The sequence below is a fragment of the Hoplias malabaricus genome, chromosome 9 (assembly GCF_029633855.1).
Source record: "Hoplias malabaricus isolate fHopMal1 chromosome 9, fHopMal1.hap1, whole genome shotgun sequence".
Classification (NCBI taxonomy): Eukaryota; Metazoa; Chordata; class Actinopteri; order Characiformes; family Erythrinidae; genus Hoplias; species Hoplias malabaricus.
In genome coordinates, this window is record NC_089808.1 from 33,222,053 (window position 1) to 33,247,544 (window position 25,492).

Below are 25,492 nucleotides of genomic sequence, written 5' to 3' on the forward strand. Positions count from 1 at the left end.
GATGGAACTGGCTACGCCTCATAATTTGGGAGGAAATTTGGCAAAAATTTGAAGATTAAAAAAATGTTACATTTTCTATTTACAAAATTTTGGATATATACAAATAAATACTTATATATGTTAAGTATTTGGTATTTGTTGTAGCACACTATGAAAAGCAATTTGTAGCATACCATGTGAAAGATTTAGTGTTTCTTTGCCAGCATGTGTGGTTATGTCTGAGTATATTAAAGCAATAAACCACAATTTATACTTCTGCGTCAACCCTACGCCACGGGGAACAGGTCAACGCGGATCCTACTCCGTAGCCTAATGTGCACCTCTCCAGAAACGTAAGGTGAAGCTCAAGGGCGTATAGAGCTAGTACTGGGCTGTGTTTTAGCCTTTAGCTCAAGAAACTGGCTGAGTAGGATTAGCGTCATATCATCAATCACATTTGTGAGTAATATTTTCAATAACCATTCCTTCACTAATGTAAACTCTGATAGATAAGCAGAAATTAATTTTACATTAATCTGGACAATCCCTTCACACCATTCATCCACTGTTAACCCACCCAATATATCAAAAGTTAAAAGGTTTTTATAAGCTGCTCACTACCAAGGTTTAAGATAGTGGCGCATTAATATTGAATTCAGATGTTGTGAGGCGGTCATAAGTATCATGTATTTTACAACGCACCAATCAGATTTTAGGTCCAGAACTATCCATTTTATAATGTAATATTTATCAACTTTTTCCCCCCCAAAGACCTTGTTATATGAGATGATATATGTACTATTTTGAAATGACCAACACAATATGTACTCTATCTTTCTCACACACACCCCAACCCACCCACACCCAGCATTGCCTCATCACTTTCTCAACCCTGATCATGCAACAGTGGCCTGAAAGATAGGAAACGCCTTTGGGTTTTCTCTTACAGCCACCATTAGCTCAAACTCCCAATCAAGTCATTTCCAGTGTGGACACATCATTAATTATAACAGACATCATTTAGCAGCATCCCTGCTTCAGACCAGCTGCCTGATGAGGCAGCCTTTTTATTTAATATCATTACAGGAAGGTGGACTTTCCAGATAAAGTGGTTAAGTCAATTGAGTCGTGCTAGCAAGGCCTGCCGCAGCCTCAGAGCTGAACTGGCTATTGGACCAATTAGCAAAGATGGAAGAGGAGCTTGGCAGTGATTACTGCTGAGTCACTCAGTTGGGCCTTCTGTTTAAGCCACAGGACTGCTATACTATACTGCACTGCACTGGATACTGCTTGGACTCAGTCACACTATAGCTGGATGAAAACTGGGAAAGTGTAAAAGTGGCTGTAGGCACAGGGTCTGTAAATTATTGGGCATATGGCATTCAAAAGATGGAGTGGACCCATCTATATACATATAAACAATACATACATCATCCTCATTCAGGGTAATGACTGAAATCAATTACTGCTAATGGACTATGAGTCCTGGCTCTCTCTCTCTGTGTTTGTGTGTGTGTGTGAGCATTTGTGAACTGGTGTGTGGTAAATATGCCTTCCTACTTACTGGCAACATAATCCTTCGAATCCTTTGGCAAGCTGCAAACTGCAAAGGTAAGTTCATAAGGCTTTATTCTCAAGGCATCACCATGCATAGAGAAATAATAGAGAAAATAAAAAAATGAAACTGTGTGTGTCTGTTTAAGTACAGCCCCTAAGGCTTACATGGTAGTGAGCAACCAAGGCTACATTTACACAGCAGGTGTTGCCGAAATCTTCCTATGTGATACAGATGTGTCATTTGTTTTGTTGTGTAAACTGCACAAATCACATTGAATTTGACATTTTTTAAATCAGATTTGGGTCACTTACATCACTATATACTCAGTGGCCACTGAGAATGATCCGTATACTCAGGTCCAAACCATTTTCACTTTAATTTGAGGTGTTTAGGACATGGAAACTGCCTGGTCATTTTTATTGAGTAAAAAATATTTGGTAACCAAAAAAACCTGCTAAACCTCTTAATCCAGGTTCCTGCCTTTCATTTATGAGAAAATTATTTATGAGAAATTTAATGGACATTTTTACTCACAACATAAAAAGCTGTTTAAATGTGGATCATGGTAATATTAACCCTATTATGTCTGCGCATGTATCCCCCTCTTTGAAGACCTTGTGTTTGCAAGAGACTTGGCAAATTTGAGATTACAATGAAATGTTTTAATATTCATCAAACTCTAATTAATACTCTGTTTTTAACATAGAACTCATTCTGAAATAACAAAAGGGTCATTTTGTGAAACAGCCTTGACAGTAAAACCTATTTACACATTAATTATTGAGATTTAATCATAAAAAATGTTATTAGGGATAGAAAAGTCAATATTATAGAGGAATGCTGTTTTCCTGTTATTTATAACTGAATTCAGATCATTTTCAGAAAACCCCACTGCATTCCTAAAAACAAGTTTTCTGATCCACAGGGAATCTGGGAATCACAGGGTTGCCCAGTGACTTTATTCAAACAAGAGCATGTTGTGTATTTAAAGGCTCAGTGCATATGTGCAAGCACAAAAAAGGCACCAAGTTGCAATATCAGTTAAAATGTCAATATTGGACCGATAACAATAACTAAAAAATCCACATATTGGCAAATATTAATATAATCAACCACTGATATATTATGCATCACTGGTTTTAATACATTAACAATTTCAGCATGTGGTATAAAAATGAACATATGAAATGATATTGCTACAAAACTAAACAAACGAATTTCTGTGGTAATTCAAACAGTGAATAATAATTTACAGAGAAGTTAAACTTCAGCCACGTACAAGCAACAGTCTTTACACCGTTCCACTTAAAAAGACGCAGAGTTTCTGAACATAAAAACATAACCAAGGAGAGCTGCATTTCCCCACAGACGTCTCCTTTAAGTTTTTTCAATGCTAAATCCTAAAATTAATTAAAAATGAACAATCAATATTAAAACATGGTAAACTCCTAATTTGTTGCTGAATCAAAATTACAGAATTTTTCACACTTTATTATTTTAGAAATGGCTTTCAACACCAAAAACATTTTCAAAAACATTTTAATTAGTGCTGTCAGTTGAATAAATCATGTAATCGTGTTAATCACAACATTTTGTGACTAATCATTGTAAATTGTAAATCATTTTTAATTAAAAATATTTTCTTGTCTTATTCGGAGACAAAACAAATATGTAAAGTGGTATGCACACACACACAAACTGGATAGAGGACTGTCATTTTACTTTAGTATAGCATAGAACAGGATACGAGAGAGATTTTTATATAAATATAATATACCTACTGAACTCAACAATAGCAATCTTATGTTTACATCACCTAATAAAACTGCTAATTCATCACTTAACTGGAAAATGAGCGAATTATGGGAGGAAGTTGGGATCCAATTTGGAAAATGATTCATGGGTTCAGAGTATGAAATGACTGCAGTGTGTTAGTCTTGTACAATGTCAGCTCAGACAATAACAGCGATATTTTATTTACTTTCATTCATTCATTATCTGTAAGCACTTATCCAATTCAGGGTCATGGTGGGTCATTGGGCTCAAGGTGGGGAATACACCCTGGAGGGGGCGCCTGTCCTTCACAGGGCAACACACACATTCACACACACTTTTGAGTTGCCAATCCACCTACCAGCGTGTTTTTGGACTGTGGGAGGAAACCCACGCAGACACAGGGAGAACACACCAACTCCTCACAGACAGTCACCTGGAGCGGGAATCGAACCCACAACCTCCAGGTCCCTGGAGCTGTGTGACTGCGACACTACCTGCTGCGCCACCGTGCCGCCCATTTTATTTACTTCTTGTATAGAATTTAACTACTGAATAATACATGTAAAATGTAAAAATTATCTAAAATACTTATGATGAAATAAAAAACCCTACTGAACATAAAATAAACAAAAATCTTAATACTTCCCACACCTCCAACACACCATCTCCTCAAAAGAAAACATCATTATGCTTGTTCTTATAGGGAATGACTCTAAATAATCCCCGAAAACCAACTGTATTTCACTTTACGTAAGTTCCACAGCAAAAACTTCAACACAAGCTCCACTTCCAAGTCCATTCGGGGACAAGTAGGTTTGTTTTGAACTGCTGTGTAAGATTTCTTATTCTTCTAACATACTTTTTATGACACATCATAACCCTGAACTACAAAGCTTTGAGGTCAAGCACAGAGATTGCCTTTCCACTTCATAAATATACAACGGCTTTCTTCAACAGAGAGACCAGAGGAGAACCCCTTGGATAAATGTCTTTACTCGAGTCCAAATAACAACAAGCACATCTAAAAGGATATGCCCGAAACACTTAAATAAGCATTTATGTGACAAATCCCAAGAAATACAGACTTTAAACAGGCAATGCAGCTTTCTTTGATGTTGTAAACAACATGAGGCAGAGTTTAATTGGCTTCTGGATGTGAGAAAGCAGTGTGGGAGGACCTATAGGATTAGGTTCGTGGGTTAGTGAATTCAGCAGAGGAAACACCAAGGAAAGGGAGAGTCCCAAGAAAATGTTGATTTTAAGAGGTGACTGAGTCCAAGACTCTGCACAAGTGTGTATCTAATGGCACCTTTATAAAATGCTTGTAAAAAGCTGACGAAATCATAGAGCAGGATAAATAAATATAAAGCTGAGGATTAAAATCCAAACCCAGAGGATAAACCTAACGAGAAGTAGACGAGGTGTTTATGTTTAGGGGTGGCAGATAAAGCATATGCCCCAAAACAATAACAATCCAATCATCTTAATGCACCTGGAAACTGTTGCCGTTGCCAGATGCACAGGTTTATGAATATAATTGCCCCTATTGTTGTTGAGGGGTTGTCCTCGTGCACCATGTTAATGGAGTCATCAAAGAGACTGATCACAAAGTCTAATGAAGTTGCATAACAGTAACACTGAAATAGAGCAGTAGGGTGCCACAGTCTTTGCTAGCTTCTGTTATGAAAAGCCTTCATGTAAAAGAGAGAAAAACAAGTCCAATGCAAAGCCAATTCAATGAAAACATACATTGGCATTGTTATACTTACAAAAAAAACCTACATATTTGGAAAAACCAATGTCTACTTTTAATGTTTTAAGATGTCACAAAACCCACTCATTTAAACATATAAAAAAAACAGTGTTGCCTACCCTTATTCCCATTTAAGCAACACGTGGAATGCATTTGAGCCTGGACTGCTTCAAACTCATATATAACACCATATATAAAACAATAATAACATTTTTAAAAATGCATGAGATATGGGCCCTTAACATTTGACAAGACCCTCAGATTTGGAGTATTGTGAGAATAAAATAGAAAGACTCAGCCCACTCTCTAACATCCTCCTTTTTCCCTCAACCAGTTTTTTGTCTGCTCTAAGCACTCACAGTATTATCCACGAAAGCAGGGGGCAAGCTCAGGGCAACGCTGCGGCTGTCAGATCAATCTGAAAGGTCGAGAAAAAATGGAGAAAACTGCAAAAAGAGGAGCAGCCGTACATAGCCTGCCCTTTCTGTCAACACTTTTCCCCTCCTGTTGATGCCCTTAACTCAGAAGGCTGCTATGGAGCTGTGAAAAGACAAAGCGACCCAGGTGGTACTGCTTAGATCTCACTGCAGAGCCTCATTGACCTCGACCTCCTCCACTCGTCTACTGCTAACACAAGCCCACACACGTGCAGGTGAATCACTGGGCTACGTTTTTGAAGGTGGGGTGTGTGTGTGAGGGGGGGGACTGACCTGTGACTGGTGCCTCAATGTCCAGGAGGTTCTTCTCAGAGCGTAGGATGGCTGCTCCCTCACTGATGAGCCTCAGAGCCACACTCTCCTCCACACGGCCTTCTTTGGTGAGGTGGGCCTTAAGGACATCTACTTTGGGCTTGCCTTCACTGTCGAAAACCTCTTTTACAGTCAGCCTGTGGCTGGGGGGAAATGGGACAGCTGGAAGAAACAGAACCAAGATAGACTTCAATTAGGTGTTCATGATCCTCATTTTTATGGGATGAATGCAGTTTTCAAATCCCGACATTTTCTTGATGTTTTATGAACAGGCTTTTCTGGCCTTTAGAAATAACCCTAACACTTATTTTAACACTTATTTTATAACATTTCAACAGAGAGTTTGTTAAAAGTTTCAGCATTCGTTTATAAGCTACAGGAAACCTTCAAAACAAAATGGCATTGTTTCTGTTACATGACATTCAGGCTAGTGTTCAAACCAATACATTTATCAGGAAGCACAAACTCACATTGTCATTTCAACACTAAATTTCCTCTCAGATATTTAGCCTAACCCTGTCTACTGCAGGAAATCTATTTAAGATGACTTGGAGGAAATTGGTCAGTTTTTCAGTCTTTCAGCACATTCATCGGGGCATCTGGAGCCCACCAGTCAACAAACTGCTAAATAAAACAACTCAATCTGTGTTTAGTGGTTGGTAAACAAGCGATACAAAAACAAAACAAGTGGTTCAGATTTTGTGCTGCACCTTACACAGAGTGCTGACAATTTAAAATGGCATTATCCCCTCATCTGAGTCTCTCCAATCACAACGATGGACCCATATTTATGTGAGAGCACAAAGACAGGGTTAAATGGAGCAAAACAAACAAGTGCAAGGAAAAAAGTGTACTGATTAAACATGATAACAAGAACACTGGGACTTTTGGGTCTTGGGTCAGCTGTGGCTTATTCTCCTTCACAGGAACAGGCACTGAAACCAGTCTGAAAGGAGCCGTTTAGGCATAAGAACAGTGCTGGTCACTTGATCTTTGTTGAAATTTTACTGCTTTAATGTCACAGACGTTAAACTAAGACCCCAGAATACTGTATTAATTTGTGAAAAAGTTATATACGCCCCCTTCAAGGATGGAAAGCAAATCCTAAATAAACAATTACACATTCAAACACAATCTTTTGGACTAAACAGGTGAAGACTGCCATTTCAGTAAAAGCTTATTAAGACTTTGAATTGGAGGAATTAGCAAAGCTAAACAGTAATTGTCTTTTGGTCTCTGCCTCTCTCACACACAACTTCCGTGCTTTAGTTAATGTCTCCATAGTTGCAGGCAAAACTTGCAGCCAATTATTATCCAAAGAAGGACTTGAATGAGAGAAATTGGAGGGGGGGGATGGGGGGGGGCACTAAAAATGTATTAAAATTCAAATATATGTGCACAGTTACACAACATTTAAATGCAGACTTAATCAACTCACAGCACCATGATAGCTGTGTCCAGCCGTGAGATTACTGAATGTACTATGGCCTATCTCCCAGCTGCATAATGAATAGAGCTCAATTTTCAGCAAGCAGCATAACAACAAGAGAGACTTATAAATACTGCTTAGAACAGTAGGCTACTCTCTATTTCGCACATGGACACCACGGTCATGTCTTTTTAACTACCAGCCAAGCATCTGGTGGACATATTGACTATGACTCTCTCTAGAGTTTACTCACTGAGTCATGTCTGAGTCATGTCAGGTTTTGGAGAGTGGACAGTTTTACTACTAAGCATGGTGCGATTTCCCTGATTTCAAATTTATAGCATAGCATTTCCCATGATTTGCCTGATAACAGTATGGTTTTGTTGAAATGTTGTGTAAAGGCACATTCAAATGTACAAATATGGTGTCTTTAAAAGGTTATAGTCACAATTTATTTATTGTTATTTAAAAAATAAAATGCACTGTAGGATGATTTATATCAAAGCAATTAAAAAAAACACAACTGCAATGAGAAAAGGTGCAGTTACTTTGCATAATTAAAGCCAGTGGCATGCTCTTGAGGGTTCCAAACATTTTTGTGGGGACTACACTCCTACTGACTAAAATTTTATTAGTTTTTTCTATTACATTTTTACTTTCTCTTTTAATAAAATATATCATGAAACTGTTTGCAACTAAAGATTTCTTTGTGGAGTAAACGCTAACTGGTGCAGGCACAGTAATTGCTTTTTCAGTTACCTTATTTGGAATCAGCTGTTTGCTGTTCTTTCATACAACCCCACCTTGTTTTAATTTGCACACCATGCTGTCTAAGCCAACAAACGCAGTCCAAGTTTCTACATTTCCTCAGCTGTTTATTTCAAGTTTTTTTGTTCAAGTTTACCCCGCTTGTTGGAAGGATTAAGAGCTAATACATCTCATGTACCTGAGTTTTACAAACACGAAATAACTCTCCCTCAACCCTTAAACTGCAGCTATTTTTTTGGCTGACACTTGCTGCTGTTGATTTGAAAGTATTCATTAAAAAAAGCAATCACAAGTTAACTCAGTTAACTATCAAATGATCTTAGTAATAATACTGTTCTCCTCCTAAGAACGTGGACCTTTTCCACCAACATGGAGCCGGTTCAGTTCCCCTCTGTGAACCGAATTTAGAACCGTTTGGTGTGTTTCCACCACCATTAATTGGTTTGTGAACCACAAAAGTTCGTTCCCAGCTGAAACCAAAGAAGAGCAGGTTTTTGAGCACAAACCACCTAGGTGTCTGTGAGCATGTCCAGCTAAAGAAGCTCCAGAAACAGCACAGAGCCTCAAATAAAGTGTTACTGCTCAGTGGAGCTGGACGGGGTCATTTGCAGCATGTCATATAAATAAATAACAGAAACCGGAGGATGCTCTATTTATGTTGCACATTGGCTACTTTTCTCCACTGTTAACATGCTCATTAGGACAGCTCAGAACTCTGGAACATTTATACACATGCAGGCTGTAATATATCAGTATGATCTGAACCTGCTTGAAAAGGAGGATAAACCATGAATCTTTCTTGACTCCATTTATTTCTGGCTCTGAATTCAGCCAGAGAGAACTGGAACTGGGCCCCCCACAATGCCCCTCAGTGATGACGTATCCTTGCGTCCAAACAAAACCAGTGGAAACGCAGGCCAGATCTCTGATGAGCACGGAATGGAATGGAACCGGTTCAAGAACCAGAGTTCTTTTTGTGGACAAGGGCTAAAAGGGGTCTATACTATAGCCATGTGGTAAAATTATTGACTTCAATTCTGTCATCTTTGAGATTTGAAAAACCTCCCCCAGAGAGTGATAATGAGCCCAATGCCCTACTCACTCTCTGTTGAGTGAAGGAAATGAGAGACAAGGTGAGATCCTGAGGACAGAGAGAGAATGTCTTTGCTCCACTGAAAAATGCTGATGCTCATTAAGACGATGTGTAGCTGATGAATTGTCTCATTAAGAGAATCAACCACAAGTGTTGCACAAATGACTTCCAGCAACTTGTGACAAGTGAGTGGAGGATAATTTGACATTATCAGTGGCCATATGGGGGATCTTCTGAAAATGAACTGATGTGAAGCATTGCTGAGGGCCAGGCAGAGTGAAAGATCTGGGCTGAATCTGAAAGTGAAACACCACACACACACACACACAGACACACACACTTCCTTTACACTCACCCAACGCCAACATAAAATACAAAGTGAGGCTGAAATTATTCAACTTTAAACAAGCCAATCCCAAACTCCCTGGGTGGTCTAATAATGAATGAACACATGCATTAGCCAATGCTGGCTTGGAGAAAAAAAAAACCTCGAGTAAGTGACCCTTCATGCCCTGTTCTCACACTGAACCCACTTCTACCTCTCAGCACTTCCAAAAAGCCATAAGAGGATGTGGAAAAAGTTACCACTTTTTTCTAAGAAGGAATTTCAGAAAGTGGGTTGGTTTCAGTGAAATAAAATAAACTATGAGAGCAAAGTGCATTTCAGAGGGCAGTTCAGCTTTCATTGTATAAAAACCAGTTAAGTGAATAAAATAAATTGGCGCTCCTACTGAATTTCCACAACTACACTGCTGAAAAAAGACTAATTAGAAGAACAACTCAAGCATTAAAGGAGAGCTTCAGCTGCAATATGCCACGTTCAGCACACATTTATAAGCCCCAGACACTTAAGGACCAAGTCAGTTTATAGATACAGTAGGTAACAGGGTCACATATGCATTTGCAAACTCTAGTACATGTCTTAAGAAGGTACTAGGTCGGTGCTTGATGATACTCAACGAAGTCAGCACAGTGACAGTAAAAACCCATTCATCCCTGATTTAACAACTTATTGCTCATTTAATTTCAATAGTTTCACTTCATACACACCTTGTGAAATTAGTGGTCCTACACGTGGACACATTTGAACATTTTAAACACGCTGAGTGAATTGATATCCTGCAATATAATATTTATTGTGCCTTGTTCTTGTAAGAACCAGATGCCACGGTTATCTCCCAGAAACAGATGGCATGCTCCCTTGATTCAAGTTCAAGTATCTCAGGGTCTTGTTAACAAGTGATGGGAAAAGGGATTGTGAGATTGACCATAGGTTAGGTGCAGTGTCTGCAGTAAAGCAGTCGTTTTACAGGACCATCGTGGTGAAGAGAGAGCTCGGCTATAAAGTGAAGCTCTCAATTTACATATACACTCTGACGTACAAGATCAGGTTGCTGGCCGTACAGCTCAGTGATTGGGGGGGAGCTTGGGAGGAGCCCATTAATGTGGGTCGGGCATCTCATAAGCATGTCTCCTTGACGCCTCCCACTGGAGGTATACCAGACACGGCCCAGGGAGGGCCCAGTGTAGACCCAGGACACTTTGGGAAATTATATCCCCCAGCTGGCCTGGGAACGCCTGGGGATCCCCCAGAAGGAGCGGGTTGAAGTTGCGAGGGACAGAGATATATTTAGCTTTTTATATTTATATATTTGGCATATATATGTCAGCACTGTGACCCTGAAATGTATTAAGCTTGCACATCAGGCAAAACAGGCAGTTTCAAAAGACTTCAGGCGATATGGCTTTAGACGAGCTCCATTCTTCACTACTACTTTACTTTTGTGATAAACTTAAAATCACACTGCAACTGCCACATATGCATTATCATGTCCTTTCATTTCACAAAGATTAAGCTTCAACAAACTCTTTCACTGTCTGCTCCTGTGTAAAGGCCCATCTTAGACGTACTTACTAGCCATTAAAAGAGTTTCTTTATTTTCTCAGAGAGATTTTTGAGAAATTTATATTTACAGCTGTTTGCAGCCATTTTGAAACTACAAAACATTTGTTTTCATAAGTGTAGTGAACCTCTTATGATGGTATGTTCATAAATGATAATTGAGTATTTAAACTCTTTCACAATATCACACTTAGTTTTGTAAGAGTTACAGTGGGCCTGAGCGATAATCGGCTACATCATCACTTCCAGGCAGCCTGGGGACTTTTCTACACCACCGTCTGACAGAACATTCTGCTCTTAAATAACCAAAGACGGACACAATTTCATTAATATTCAGAATAAAACATTCAGCGGTTTCGAATGCTTCAGATTAACATTAGTACCTCATACAGATAAAAAGTGAAGTCAGAAGAATTGAGCTATATATACATTAGAGTTTTAAAAACACTTGGAAATGAATATGAGGCTATGGGCCAGTTCCAGAGTATCCCTAATCATAAACGTAGATAGTTGATAGGTCCAGCAAACACATGTACCATGCATGATTAAAAATGCTACAATAAATAATCTTTTTCCTTAAATGTTAGAACATCCAATAGATTTCAAATTCTAGGTTCTTGTTCTATATTTTCCAGCTTATGGAATTTAAAAGAATATTATGTGTAATGAAGTTGTCTAGAACTATTGTGATTTTATTTTTGTTGACATATTGCCTCACCCCTGGCTACATGCCTTATCTTACTGTTCATAAATGCCCAACATTACAGAGCATAGGGTATGGAAGCACACCCATTACTTGTCCGATACAGTTTTGCAATCCCCCTAATGGACTCGTGAAAATGCTTCTGGTTTAAAGATACACTCTGCTATAAAACGTACGAGATGATTCAAAGAGGCAGGTTGGAGCTCTCCATGAAGTATCAGCAATCGCTCTGCAGTACACCTGTTCTAGACGTAAGGAAACCTTAAGAGCCCTAAACTACCCAAATTTTGCTTTTTACCACTTCCAGCTGAGATTTTCTGTTACCAGCGCACTGCACTGTAACAGTAAATAGGATATCACCAGTTGCAATAAAAGCTTGTAGAATAAGTGCTGTCCTAGTTCCATTACAACCAAACAAGCGTAACATTCAAAGTTTGTCTAATAGTTCGCACCGAGCAATTAAGTCCAAGCATTCATTCATTCATTATCTGTAACCGCTTATCCAGTTCAGGGTTGCGATGGGTCCAGAGCCTACCTGGAATCATTGGGCGCAAGGCGGGAACACACCCTGGAGGGGGCGCCACACACACTCACACCTACGGACACTTTTGAGTCGCCAATCCACCTACCAAAGTGTCTTTTTGAACTGTGGGAAGAAACCGGAGCACCCGGAGGAAACCCACGTGGACACGGAGAGAACACACCACACTCCTCAGAGACAGTCACCCGGAGTGGGAAACGAACCCACAACCTCCAGGTCCCTGGAGCTGTGTGACTGCGACACTACCTGCTGCGCCACCGTGCCGCCCTAAGACCAAGCAATTGGTCTATTTATCATAAAGTTTAAAAAGCAGCTGATGTCTACCAATTTAGACTTACAACATTCAACCTACACATTTCATGTCATCATGCTTTTATTCTGGTGAGACCATTACATCTACTTACATCAAATCAAGGGCATTTTAAAAGATAATGATAAAGACATTCATTCATTCATACTTTAATTCACTACATCAGATTTGCTGTTGGTCAAGACTGTAAATGAATGATGTAATGAATTCTAGAAGTTTCTGATAGACCAACATCTAAATTAGGAGGACATTACTGTGAATCAAGACACCTGTGAATGAACTTACAGGCTTAGCTTTAAAATACATTTTTCAACTTAGCCGAGACCTCCGAAAAAATAAAATATAATTCAATTGTGGCTCTAAACAAGTCCAGCTCTTTCTTTGGAATAGGAAGGTCTTATCTTCTGCTACTAATGCCACATCAAAGCACATATTTGCCTATAAAAAATACTGGTGAAAAGTCTACCAAATTGTTATTACTGCAGTGAACAAACAGCCTTTAAGACATCCTCTTTAACACTGGACTTCTACGTGTGAATACTACTGCTACTTAAATAAATGAAAATACAGTCAGGTAGCGTGTTTTATGAGATCACAGCTGGTAATACAATCCCCGCCAAGACAATCATTTGTCATAAGTAATGGAACAAAATGTTCTGATATTTGAAGTAACTTTTCCAATCCCATTTACAAGAAAAGTCAATAATGCAACTCAGACAGAGCCAAAAGGGGCAGAAGCACAGTGAATAATCTGCATAAGCAGAAAGATTTAAAAGGAGAAAATGCTGTCCTGCCTCTCCTCCGTATCAGCCAATTATCATGCATAATGCAAACATCTCATCTTGCTCCTAGAATGGCAGCACAATCAGAGATTCATGCATAATTCCAGGCACCCCTGGGATTGTGACTAATTTCCCTAGCAGATAAGAAACCTGATACATAGCCCTGATTATGCCAAAACAATAATCGGTCGTAGACCAGGTCAGAAGTTTCAACAGGGATTTGAGATAATCATTTTAAAACACTGCTTTGGTCACTGCTACTGAAGTGCAGGAGACTACTACAACTAAAGACAGCGATTAACTTTGCCCAGTTGTACAAATACTATCTATTTTTAATTTCTGAAATTTTCAAACTGTTTAATAATTTGCTCTCTCTCTACAAAAATGCTCTAAAGGGTATTACCCCTCCTGACCACACAACAGCAGCACTAACTCTTGGCAGTAATAGTGGCACAATAATGACCAAGGCTATTATTCAGATCTATTATATGTTATTAAGCCCAGATCTCTGCTGTTGCCTTTAATATATAAATAAATATATAAATCTGTAAGAAGCCCAGGTCATCAGTGATGGGGGTCGCATTCTGAAGCACTTTTTTCAAGCACTTCTTGGAACTCAATTATTAAGTTATTGCCCAGTTACCAAAACCTCCCTTTAATGTTTTGAAGAGACAACGGCCCCCAAGAGACCTCTACCTCATCTGCAAGATCCATTAACTGCACTGTGTGTGCCTCAGAGAGAATATTCCACTGCTTAGAGACCTGCTAGTGTCATTCCCTAAAAACCGCTCATATCAGTCAGGCGTAAATATGAACCTTCCGAAAGCCTGAATTGAGTACGTTGAGTGAATTTCCGTGTAAAGATATTGAGGGGGAGCAAAGCAGGATACTACAAAAACAGCTTTTAGCCAAAAGTTGCTAGAATTGAGGCACGCATTTGTTTTCATTATACAATGGAAGTTGCCTTGAGCTGATTTCTAGATTTTGTGGGGAAAAAAATTAAATAAATAAATCACTTTCTAAAAAATGTTATATACTTTGACAGTTACCAGTTAATAGATTTAACTTGATGCAACACCAGACTGTGCAAAACTGACTGAGAAACTTAATAATACTGGCTTTAGTTTTTTTTTTAAAAAAAGCCCTTTATCACGTCAGGTCAATCCCGTTACTCCCAGTATCGTCTCGTCTTATACTGTCCACAGAGGGCCCATGCTCTCATATCAGTGTCAGGACCTGGAGGCCTGCTGGCCGCCACTACAGAGAGAAGTGGCTCTGCTGTCCTGTACCACTTGTCAGGCCAGCAGATGCCAGGAGACACACTTTCTCTCAGCTCCACAACATTTAGACAGCATCTGCTTACAAACCAGCACAGCTAGTCTCTAGAGGGTAGGTAGAACCTTCAGTTTGCTGGCTTGAATGAGAGCCGAGTGCAGCATCCTTCAGTCGAGTCATTTATCAAAGGCCCTTAGCTTGCTTCTCGGGGAGAGGCTTGCGCATTCTGGGCCCTGCCTTAAGCCAACATTTACTCTGGGATTCAGTAATGTATGCAGGTTGGTTTCCTTCTATATGCTTTACATTTAAAATGTGTATCTGTGATGCTGTAACAGCTAATTATACTAATAATACAGCTAATAACTCTCTCGATATTTCATATGCAATCAGACTTTCTGTGCACTCCGAGCTAACAGAAGCTTCTGGAAGGGGATTTAACCTTTGGGATTCCCTCCAGGGGCCTGACTGACAGTCACAAGCCCACCATTAGTATTCTCTCTCTATCATTACATGTGATGTTTAAAGTCACTTCAACATGAACATGAACAGGAATCACAGCCAGAAAGTCTTCAGAGGAAAATGTGGAATAAGCAGACAGATAGCTTTACAAAAAAAAAAAAAAAGGCTTATGAGTGTGCTGTGTGATTGCCTGTGGTTTGCTGTGTGTGAATATAGCTGTGTGCAGCAGCTCTATTTCATGCTAAAAGTGCTGAGGCTGCAAAAGAGGCTTGGCGAGCCGGGGGCATTAGAGTGGGCGAGGGTATCGAGCTGCCACCAGTTATTTACTCTCCCACACCGCATGCCAATATTCAGCAATTTACCCTCCCACACCACAGCACTCCCTCCAGCAATTTACCCTCCCACACCGCGCCACTCCCTCCAGCACTTTACCCTCCCACACCGCGCCACTCCCTCCAGCACTTTACCCTCCCACACCGCGCCACTCCCTCCAGCACTTTACCCTCCCACACCGCGCCACTCCCTCCAGCACTTTACCCTCCCACACCGCGCCACTCCCTCCAGCACTTTACCCTCCCACACCGCGGCACTCCCTCCAGCACTTTACCCTCCCACACCGCGCCACTCCCTCCAGCACTTTACCCTCCCACACCGCGGCACTCCCTCCAGCACTTTACCCTCCCACACCGCGACACTCCCTCCAGCACTTTACCCTCCCACACCGCGACACTCACTCCAGCACTTTACCCTCCCACACCGCGGCACTCCCTCCGGCACTTTACGCTCCCACACCGCGCCACTCCCTCCGGCACTTTACCCTCCCACACCGCGGCACTCCCTCCGGCACTTTACCCTCCCACACCGCGGCACTCCCTCCGGCACTTTACCCTCCCACACCGGGGCACTCCCTCCGGCACTTTACCCTCCCACACCGGGGCACTCCCTCCGGCACTTTACCCTCCCACACCGCGGCACTCCCTCCAGTACTTTACCCTCCCACACCGGGGCACTCCCTCCAGCACTTTACCCTCCCACACCGCGCCACTCCCTCCGGCACTTTACCCTCCCACACCGGGGCAATCCCTCCGGCACTTTATCCTCCCACACCGGGGCAATCCCTCCGGCACTTTACCCTCCCACACCTGGGCACTCCCTCCGGCACTTTACCCTCCCACACCACGGCACTCCCTCCAGCACTTTACCCTCCCACACCGCGGCACTCCCTCCAGCACTTTACCCTCCCACACCGCAGCACTCCCTCCAGCACTTTACCCTCCCACACCGGGGCACTCCCTCCAGCACTTTACCCTCCCACACCGGGGCACTCCCTCCAGCACTTTACCCTCCCACACCACGGCACTCCCTCCAGCACTTTACCCTCCCACACCGGGGCACTCCCTCCAGCACTTTACCCTCCCACACCACGGCACTCCCTCCAGCACTTTACCCTCCCACACCACGGCACTCCCTCCAGCACTTTACCCTCCCACACTGCAGCACTCCCTCCAGCACTTTACCCTCCCACACCGGGGCACTCCCTCCAGCACTTTACCCTCCCACACCACGGCACTCCCTCCAGCACTTTACCCTCCCACACCGGGGCACTCCCTCCAGCACTTTACCCTCCCACACCACGGCACTCCCTCCAGCACTTTACCCTCCCACACCGCAGCACTCCCTCCAGCACTTTACCCTCCCACACCGGGGCACTCCCTCCAGCACTTTACCCTCCCACACCGGGGCACTCCCTCCAGCACTTTACCCTCCCACACCACGGCACTCCCTCCAGCACTTTACCCTCCCACACCACGGCACTCCCTCCAGCACTTTACCCTCCCACACCGCGCCACTCCCTCCGGCACTTTACCCTCCCACACCGCGCCACTCCCTCCGGCACTTTACCCTCCCACACCGCGCCACTCCCTCCGGCACTTTACCCTCCCACACCGCGCCACTCCCTCCGGCACTTTACCCTCCCACACCGCGACACTCCCTCCGGCACTTTACCCTCCCACACCGGGGCACTCCCTCCAGCACTTTACCCTCCCACACCGGGGCACTCCCTCCAGCACTTTACCCTCCCACACCACGGCACTCCCTCCAGCACTTTACCCTCCCACACCGCAGCACTCCCTCCAGCACTTTACCCTCCCACACCGGGGCACTCCCTCCAGCACTTTACCCTCCCACACCGGGGCACTCCCTCCAGCACTTTACCCTCCCACACCACGGCACTCCCTCCAGCACTTTACCCTCCCACACCACGGCACTCCCTCCAGCACTTTACCCTCCCACACCGCGCCACTCCCTCCGGCACTTTACCCTCCCACACCGCGCCACTCCCTCCGGCACTTTACCCTCCCACACCGCGCCACTCCCTCCGGCACTTTACCCTCCCACACCGCGCCACTCCCTCCGGCACTTTACCCTCCCACACCGCGACACTCCCTCCGGCACTTCACCCTCCCACAGTGCGGCACTCCTTCCAGTACTTTACCCTCCCACACCACGGCACTCCCTCCAGCACTTTACCCTCCCACACCACGGCACTCCCTCCAGCACTTTACCCTCCCACACCGGGGCACTCCCTCCAGCACTTTACCCTCCCACACCGCGGCACTCCCTCCAGCACTTTACCCTCCCACACCGCGACACTCCCTCCGGCACTTTACCCTCCCACACCGCGGCACTCCCTCCGGCACTTTACCCTCCCACACCGCGCCACTCCCTCCGGCACTTTACCCTCCCACACCGCGCCACTCCCTCCGGCACTTTACCCTCCCACACCGCGCCACTCCCTCCGGCACTTTACCCTCCCACACCGCGCCACTCCCTCCGGCACTTTACCCTCCCACACCGCGACACTCCCTCCGGCACTTCACCCTCCCACAGTGCGGCACTCCTTCCAGTACTTATCCTCCCACACCACATGCTCCCTCCAGCACTTTACCCTCCTTCCAATACTTCACCCTCCCACACCGGGGCACTCCTTCCAGTACTTTACCCTCCAGCACCACATGCTCCCTCCAGCACTTTACGGGCCAAAACAGAAGCACCACACCCAGCAATTAAAACATTTAAGAATTTCAATTAAACAATTAAGAAAGAAAGAAAAGAAAAAAAAGAGAGAAAACATTATGGAATCTAGTATGTTGAAACATCAGTGACACCTCATATAAAGAGAGAGAAACAATGTGTGTGAGAAAGACAGAGGGAGAGAGACAGAGAAACAGAGAGATAAACAGGAAGGATGGTGCCACTCTTAAATGGCAGACGGCACTTTCACCCATAAATGCTGAGAGGAGACTCTCCATTGTGGTTAGGAGAGACGCACTGATCACTGATCTAGTCAAGAGGAGAAAGAGCAATGCTGCACTTATACACTGCTGCCCACAAACACTTACCACTCCAGCAATTCCAGCCTAGACTTAAGTGCATTGCACTGATGGAGGCAGGGGGAGAAAGCAAAAGGGCGAGAATCAGAGAGGAAAAGCACCAGCACAACACCACTGCATTAGAAAGGAACTCCAGCGAAACCTGCACTGTGTTATTAGGCCTATGAAATACAACCAAGTGAAAAACAATTCTGTAAAAAATTGGATAGAACTGCTGATTGAAAACAGCTGATTATCACGATCACAAGGACGTGATAAAAACAGGGGTCACTGCACCACAACTTTAGATACAATGACCATTGCATACCCTACGCATCAGGGTAAGTGTACCATTTAAACCCACCAAAATGAGTTTTCAGATATATTTAATATGTATTGACCTGACTAATAATGGATATCTGTTGGGAAAGACCCAAGTTCATAATTAGAGGAACTCCTCTTTAAAACACAGAGGTAGGCTTTAACACGGTGTCCTGTGCTTTAATGGTTCCATGGTGATTAATGGGGACTAAATAAATAAATAAATGAGGACTAACCTTGTACCAATAAATTAGCATTGTACCATTTAAGCCCACATTAAATAAGGCAAATTTTAAAAAAATATTCAGCTGTCCTAAAGAACTTATAATGCATTTATTTGTGGACTAATGTAAAATGAATCAGAAAAACACCAGTGTACACATTTGACCAGCCTAATTATTTAGCAGTGAGGCTAATGTGTTAACCTTCAGATTCGCTTTGAGCTGTACCTCATTAAATATATGAAGAAAAATAGCCTGAACTGACCTAGATTATCTTCTTAATACAAAAAAAATCAAAATAATTCTCATAATGTAAATATATGTACCAAATTAAGCAAAAAATTGACTGAAAATGTGACAATATCTGAGAGGTCCCAAAAAGTTTACGACTTTGTGTGACGTCCCCTTAGACCAGGCTGACTGAAAAAACATCAAGAACGTAACTAATTGCTGGATTGGTTAAAATAATATTAATATTAGAGACGCATGAATACCGGTACTGGTATTGGGTATTTGCCTGATACTAAACGAGGCATGAGCAGACAACTCAAAATGTCGGCCATCTGGAATTATTTCACAATCAGTAATGGTAACCCAAGCAAAGCGGACTGCAGGGAGAACCCGAGAGTGGACTGTCCACGAACCAGGTGGATTTTTCTTCTCTCAAAGCTTATTTTCCTCCCGGGAAACGTTTCCCCCGTTTGCGAGAGCACTCTTTGTTGCCTGATGTGTTTTTTCGTCAAATGTCATTATTTTCTCCGCTCCCAAATTTTGAATTGGATCCGATGCCATAGACCAGGCTGCTGCTGGGTTAAATAAACACAGCCAACTGCGGATCTTCCCAGCCATTATCGTATAACGGAAACTGTCTTACCAATGATGCACAACACTGTGTAAATGCATATCAAGAGCTTGTAGCATCTCATGTTACTAATTTATAGATCGACAGATACTTTATTGATCCCAGAGGGCAATTCAAATTATTGGTGGTGTAATGGAGGAAAATGGTAAATAAAAGACAGTTCCAGAAATTATAAATAAAGTTTTCAATTCAAAGAAATTGTTTAAATAAATAACTACACTATTACACAATACTCCTGATTGCTGAATTCTAAGTAAGTATCATATCGAATCGAATCTGAAAGTGGGCTTAAATGGCACAAATATCCACTACATAATATGATAGCATGTTAGGACGACAAGTCGCAGAACCTCATTTCAGTGAAAAGATTGTTTTAACAAGCTCTAAACTGTTCAAGATTAAGCAAGTACATTATATAACATTATCTTACATCATTGTATTACTCTGGTACTCTTAAATAAAAGACTGAGGAAGAAATGGTCCTGTAGCTATAAGAGTTCTGTAACAGTTCAACTTGGATTCTTCATTCATACATTCATTATCTGTAACCCTTATCCAGTTCAGGGTCGCGGCGGGTCCAGAGTCTACCTGGAATCATTGGGCGCAAGGCGGGAACACACCATGGAGGGGGCGCCAGTCCTTCACAGGGCAACACACACACACACACACACACACACACACACACACACTATCCACTTCAGTATAATCTCGTTAGAAGTTTACTTTAGCCACAACTATGTGTAAATATAATCCAAACAAAAATTTGCATTTAACAAAGACCACTTCAATCCAAGCACTCACTCAATCTATGTTCTCTTCCAGAAAAAGAAGTTTTTAACAACTTCGTTAAGGATATGCACAAACATCTCTCCAAAAAACACAATCTGACTCCTAATTTGATCTGAACAGATTTCACTGAAAAAAAAAAATGGCAACATTTTTAAGAACTGAATTGCTTGGTGTTGAAGAGGGCACAATACAACTCAAAGCCAACTGACCACACTTGGACTGGTTGAATCATTCTGCACAAACAACAGAAACTGCGTTACATAAACAGAGGACACACTCAGTGTAGTAAAACATATTAAAACTGAGGCAGAGTCTTGGCTTCAGGACATGCTAAATTGGTTAAAGCGTTGTGATTCAATATGAGCCAAACACAGCAACAAGAAGTAATGAAATCCTGAGTGAAAACAGAAGAGCACAAGTTTTGGGCCCAAAGTGAAATTTCAATTCAAGGTAATTCTATTGTAAATATGACTGTTTAATCTGTAAATTATGTTTTGTGGAACTGCATGTCTTTTGTTTGGAGCTGAGCAGCCAGTGTATTATTTTGATTGGTTGGCCGAGCTCTTTGCAGTCAGAAGACCAATCAATTTGCCTTCCCCCAAATTCTAAATATGGGCAACTGAAGCAGGTTTCATAAACTCCTACGATAGCCATCGTTTCCTCAGAACCAGCCCTCCTTCCTCTTCAGAGTTCTTTGGAAGAGCATGCAACATGAATAATATACAGAGGATTAGTCAAACATTTAAGGCCATGATTGTAGCTGCTGGTTTTCATTTAGCGGCAGTTCAAAAAGAAGAAAAGCCAGAGCACAAATGAGAAGTAATCCCCCTTCAAATCCCAGTCTGCCCATATACACCATCTGAATGAAACGGCCCCGATAATATTAACTGCAAACTAAATGACTACTATGTTTAATATCTGGCTTTAGTTTACTAAGTGTGACTAAACTAATGTCAAGAGAGTCAAATGAAAGTGAATAATGAAAGAAAAGCTTGAAAAGCAATGCCCACTGTACACACCCACATATCCATCCATCCACCAACGCCCACACACACACAAATCAAAACTGAATGCTATCTCAAACATTCAGTGACACAATGACTCAGTAATAAAACACATGGATGGCATGCTAGCCTGCAGATATGCGTGGTTGAGCCTTTTTACACAGCATTCGGCTGTGTAAAAACTTCCCAACAGTCCTAGCATCTAACTGGCAACAAGCTTCAAGATGCACAGTGGAGGGTCATTTAAACGTTAGGTCAGGTCTCTTTAGCATGCGTTGGTGGGTGGAAACAGAGGAAAGCTCCTAAACACAGCGAAAGGAAGGCTTTGAAGCCAGGTTTGCAAATGAGGGGTGCAAATAAACAGGGAGAGAGTAGGAGAAAAGGAGAGTGTGGAGATGGTGCTGTATTATTGTGTGCTGGCAGGTTTAAAGGCTGCTGGGAACGGAAGCTGATCCAGAGCCAGGTGACGCCCACACGGATCGCGGTTGGTGCCCCTGGCACACTCAGGTTAGAAGGAAGCAGAGAATTGAACGGAAGGAAGGAGAAAGCAAGGGAATGGAGAGTGTCCAACTGGTCAGTGCTGGTCAAAACCTTGCAATATGTATAATAATCTGCTTATGTTGAACACAGCAGAATATTCTGAGGTTTCAGAATAAAATAACTTTGCTACAACATTACTATACATCATCTGTCACTGTAACAATTGGTAAAAAAAATGTATTCACCAAGCCACATGCCCTGAAAAATCTTGAGACAAAGATCTATTTGAAATCTACCCTTTCTACATATCTCTGTATTAATTACTGATGTCTTTAAAGAGATAAAAATACTGGCATTCTGGCACTGTTGTGCTGTGGTCATATATCAGTACACCAGTGCCAATATCTCATGCTATAGGACGAGCCTCGAGTGTGTTACTGCAATTACACCACAGTTTGTTATCACTGTTTATAGTTAGGTTTTAAGAAGAAGCTGGTTCCTTTAAGGATGATCCTTGGTTCTCTCCAGCAAGCTGGTCCCAGATGTCCCCCTTCCCTTCCTGGAACCTCAATATTGGGAGAACAATATAGTCCTAGTCCTCAGAACAGTTCGGTTATATTTATTTAAAACTAAATTCAGTTAATACATTGGTGTTTCTTTTTTGTGTGTATGTTTAATTGTGACAAATTCCAAGGCTTCCTTCAAGGAAAAAGCATCTTTAATCACATTCCAGTTGCTGCTTTAGTTGCTCATCAGTCCATCATTAAATTAAATGAGTTGTGTCACACACCCATAAACAAGTGCTGTTTCCTTCACAGTCTGAAAACCTGTCTGTGTTGCATTCCATGTGCGACATTCCAAATGCATAACATGCTACTAGTGCACTATAACTTTTAATTTGCATTCATTTCCAAATCCATATAACAACAGGCTTTTTTTATTGAAAGTTGCACTAAAGCAAATAACACATGATTTGATTGTGAATGCCACAGTAACCACAGACGTGATGTGAATGAGTGGAAGAGGGAAAAAAAAGCAACAAGTTGCCTTACTCCACCCTATGACATCTTGCTAATAAATGGGGTAAACAAACAAATAAAAGCCAACTGTTTGAAATATTGACCCATCTGCTGAATCATGGCATAGAGAGGATGGGACTGAGTCAGTTAGGTTGCCAAGGAAACTGAACGGCCCAAAACCCACACTGATACAAATCACCCACCCATCAGTTTAAAACAATTACTGTGTTATAAGGGATAGCAACATTGCATCAGCTGTTTTTCTAACAAAATACAGTATTTAGCATCTCTTTACATTTTGCTATTTGCAACATCTGTAAACTTATTTGAGTTATCAACAGACAAATACACTCTGAACAGCCACAAGATTAAAACCACTGAGAGGGGAATGGATACGGTTGATTATCTTACTGCATCTGTCAAGGGGTGGTTTTCATCAGGCAGCAAGCAAAGGATCAGCTATTGTAGCTAATGTGTTTGAATGAGGGGAAATGGTCATGCATATGAATCTGAGCCCATTTGAGAAGGTCCAAATTGTGAACGTTAGATGACTGGGTATTCCCAGTATAAACTTGGTATTCCCTTTTTGCAGTAGTTAGTACTTGGGCCGGACAGTATGACCAAAATTTATATCACAACATTATTTCTTAATTTAAGAACAGTATAAATAAAAAGAACGGACAAAAAAAACCAGTGAGCCAGAAAGGTGTAACAACATCATCACAGCTTGCAATGTTTCAGGACTGCGGAGCTCTATGATTCAGCATGTGCCCATGCTGCTTGTGTCCACCACAAGTGCCTGGGCACATGAACATCAAAACTAGACCATGGAGCAATGGAAGAAGGTGCTGTGGTCTGATGAATCACATCTTCTACATTGTGTGTATCACTTTGAACCTGAAATTACAAGTTTTGCCCATTCTTGCATGATACACAATTCCAGCTGCTCAAAAGATGGTGGGCACCATTATAAGATTCTCCTCTTGATGATGTGCCAGAAGACATATTTGCACAAGCATTGGTATATGCTTTTTTTCTTGCATTAACAGTGTTTTGGGTTGCATTTCTTAATGCAGTGGTGGGCTGTTAGTTGAGAATGGTTTGACATGACCGTCTCTCATGCACTGTAGTAGGATATGAAGGTAATACCCATTCAACATTTTCTGTCTGAGCATTCCCTGGATTCCCTGAATACTTTCACACTATTATGTACGGTAGATAACTTTTTGGCAAGTCTCTAACAAGGACACATGACACCTCCAGAGATGTTGGCGAGTCCATGCCTTGACTATGCAATATTAGGCAGGTAGTTTTAATGTTATGGTCGATGGGCATGTATATTAAAAAAATGAAACTAAAATACTACATACTCAGTTTTACAGCATGGTTCCTGGGTATATAATAAAACACACAGAGATGGCAGTGTAAATTGTTCTCAATAATGACTGCTAGATCTCCCTGACAACACACTCCACTCTGTCTCCCAGAGAGTGCAGACTAAAGGGTCACACAAGACACTAACAAGCACTGCCATGTCTCCTGTTGTGTGTGAGCGTGTGTGTGTGTGTGTGTGTGTGTGTGTGTGTGTGCGGTATGCAGTCAAGCCATGCACATTTGCCTGAAACATTAAGTGAAAGGTGTGTGTGTTCACAATGGAGTAACCATGGAGAAATAAGATGAAGGTGTAACCTTTACAGCACGTGCCAATAATTTTTTTTAATAGGTGTGAAGAGTGTGAAGAGAACCCCCACAGACAGTGAGTCTGTGGGTGTGTGTGTTCGGCAGTGGTGATGAAAACTACTCCCATATACACGTATGTGGAAAGAAGTCACAGACGTTTCCAGCTCTCCCTGCTGCTGCCTCTCCACAATGCCGTAACACAGGATTAGGAGACATTAGCGGAGAAAGCTCTAATCTGCTTTACAGCGGAACCAGCCTAAACAATGAGTAAGAGTCAGAGAAGGGGAGAGAGAGAGAGAGAGAGAGAGAGAGAGAGACGAGCGAGCGCCTAGGGCTCTGTATTGGAAAGAACCTGGTGCGATGATGCACATCACGATACAGGGGTTACGATTTGATATTTTGTGATATATTGCCATTTAGGAAGCAAGGCAATATCTTGCGATTTCTATGAAATCTTTTAATCAGTTGTTTAACCAGTTTGTGTGATTTTTACCAATATACACTACAGTAAATATGTTTAGACTGCATTGTGATAAAGGCATATTATGATTCCACTGGTTTGGTTAAAATAAAAGCAAGCTGAGGAAAGAAATTACAACTTAAAATGTAATCAGAAATGTTTTCTCTCAAAAATGTACTGTAGCATTCTTTAAAAGAATGAACG

The 25,492-nt window shown here is 42.1% G+C and overlaps 1 protein-coding gene across 2 annotated transcripts in view; it reads right to left on the reverse strand.

Moving 5' to 3' along the window:
* The window catches only part of LOC136706975 (protein phosphatase 3 catalytic subunit alpha), an 87,487-nt gene that overhangs the window by 31,729 nt on the left and 30,266 nt on the right, over nt 1-25,492 (reverse strand). For both annotated transcript variants that reach the window (XM_066680765.1, XM_066680764.1), the window contains exon 2: nt 5,777-5,977. In XM_066680765.1, the coding sequence (XP_066536862.1) occupies nt 5,777-5,977 (201 nt within the window). The remainder of the gene's footprint in view (nt 1-5,776; nt 5,978-25,492) is intronic.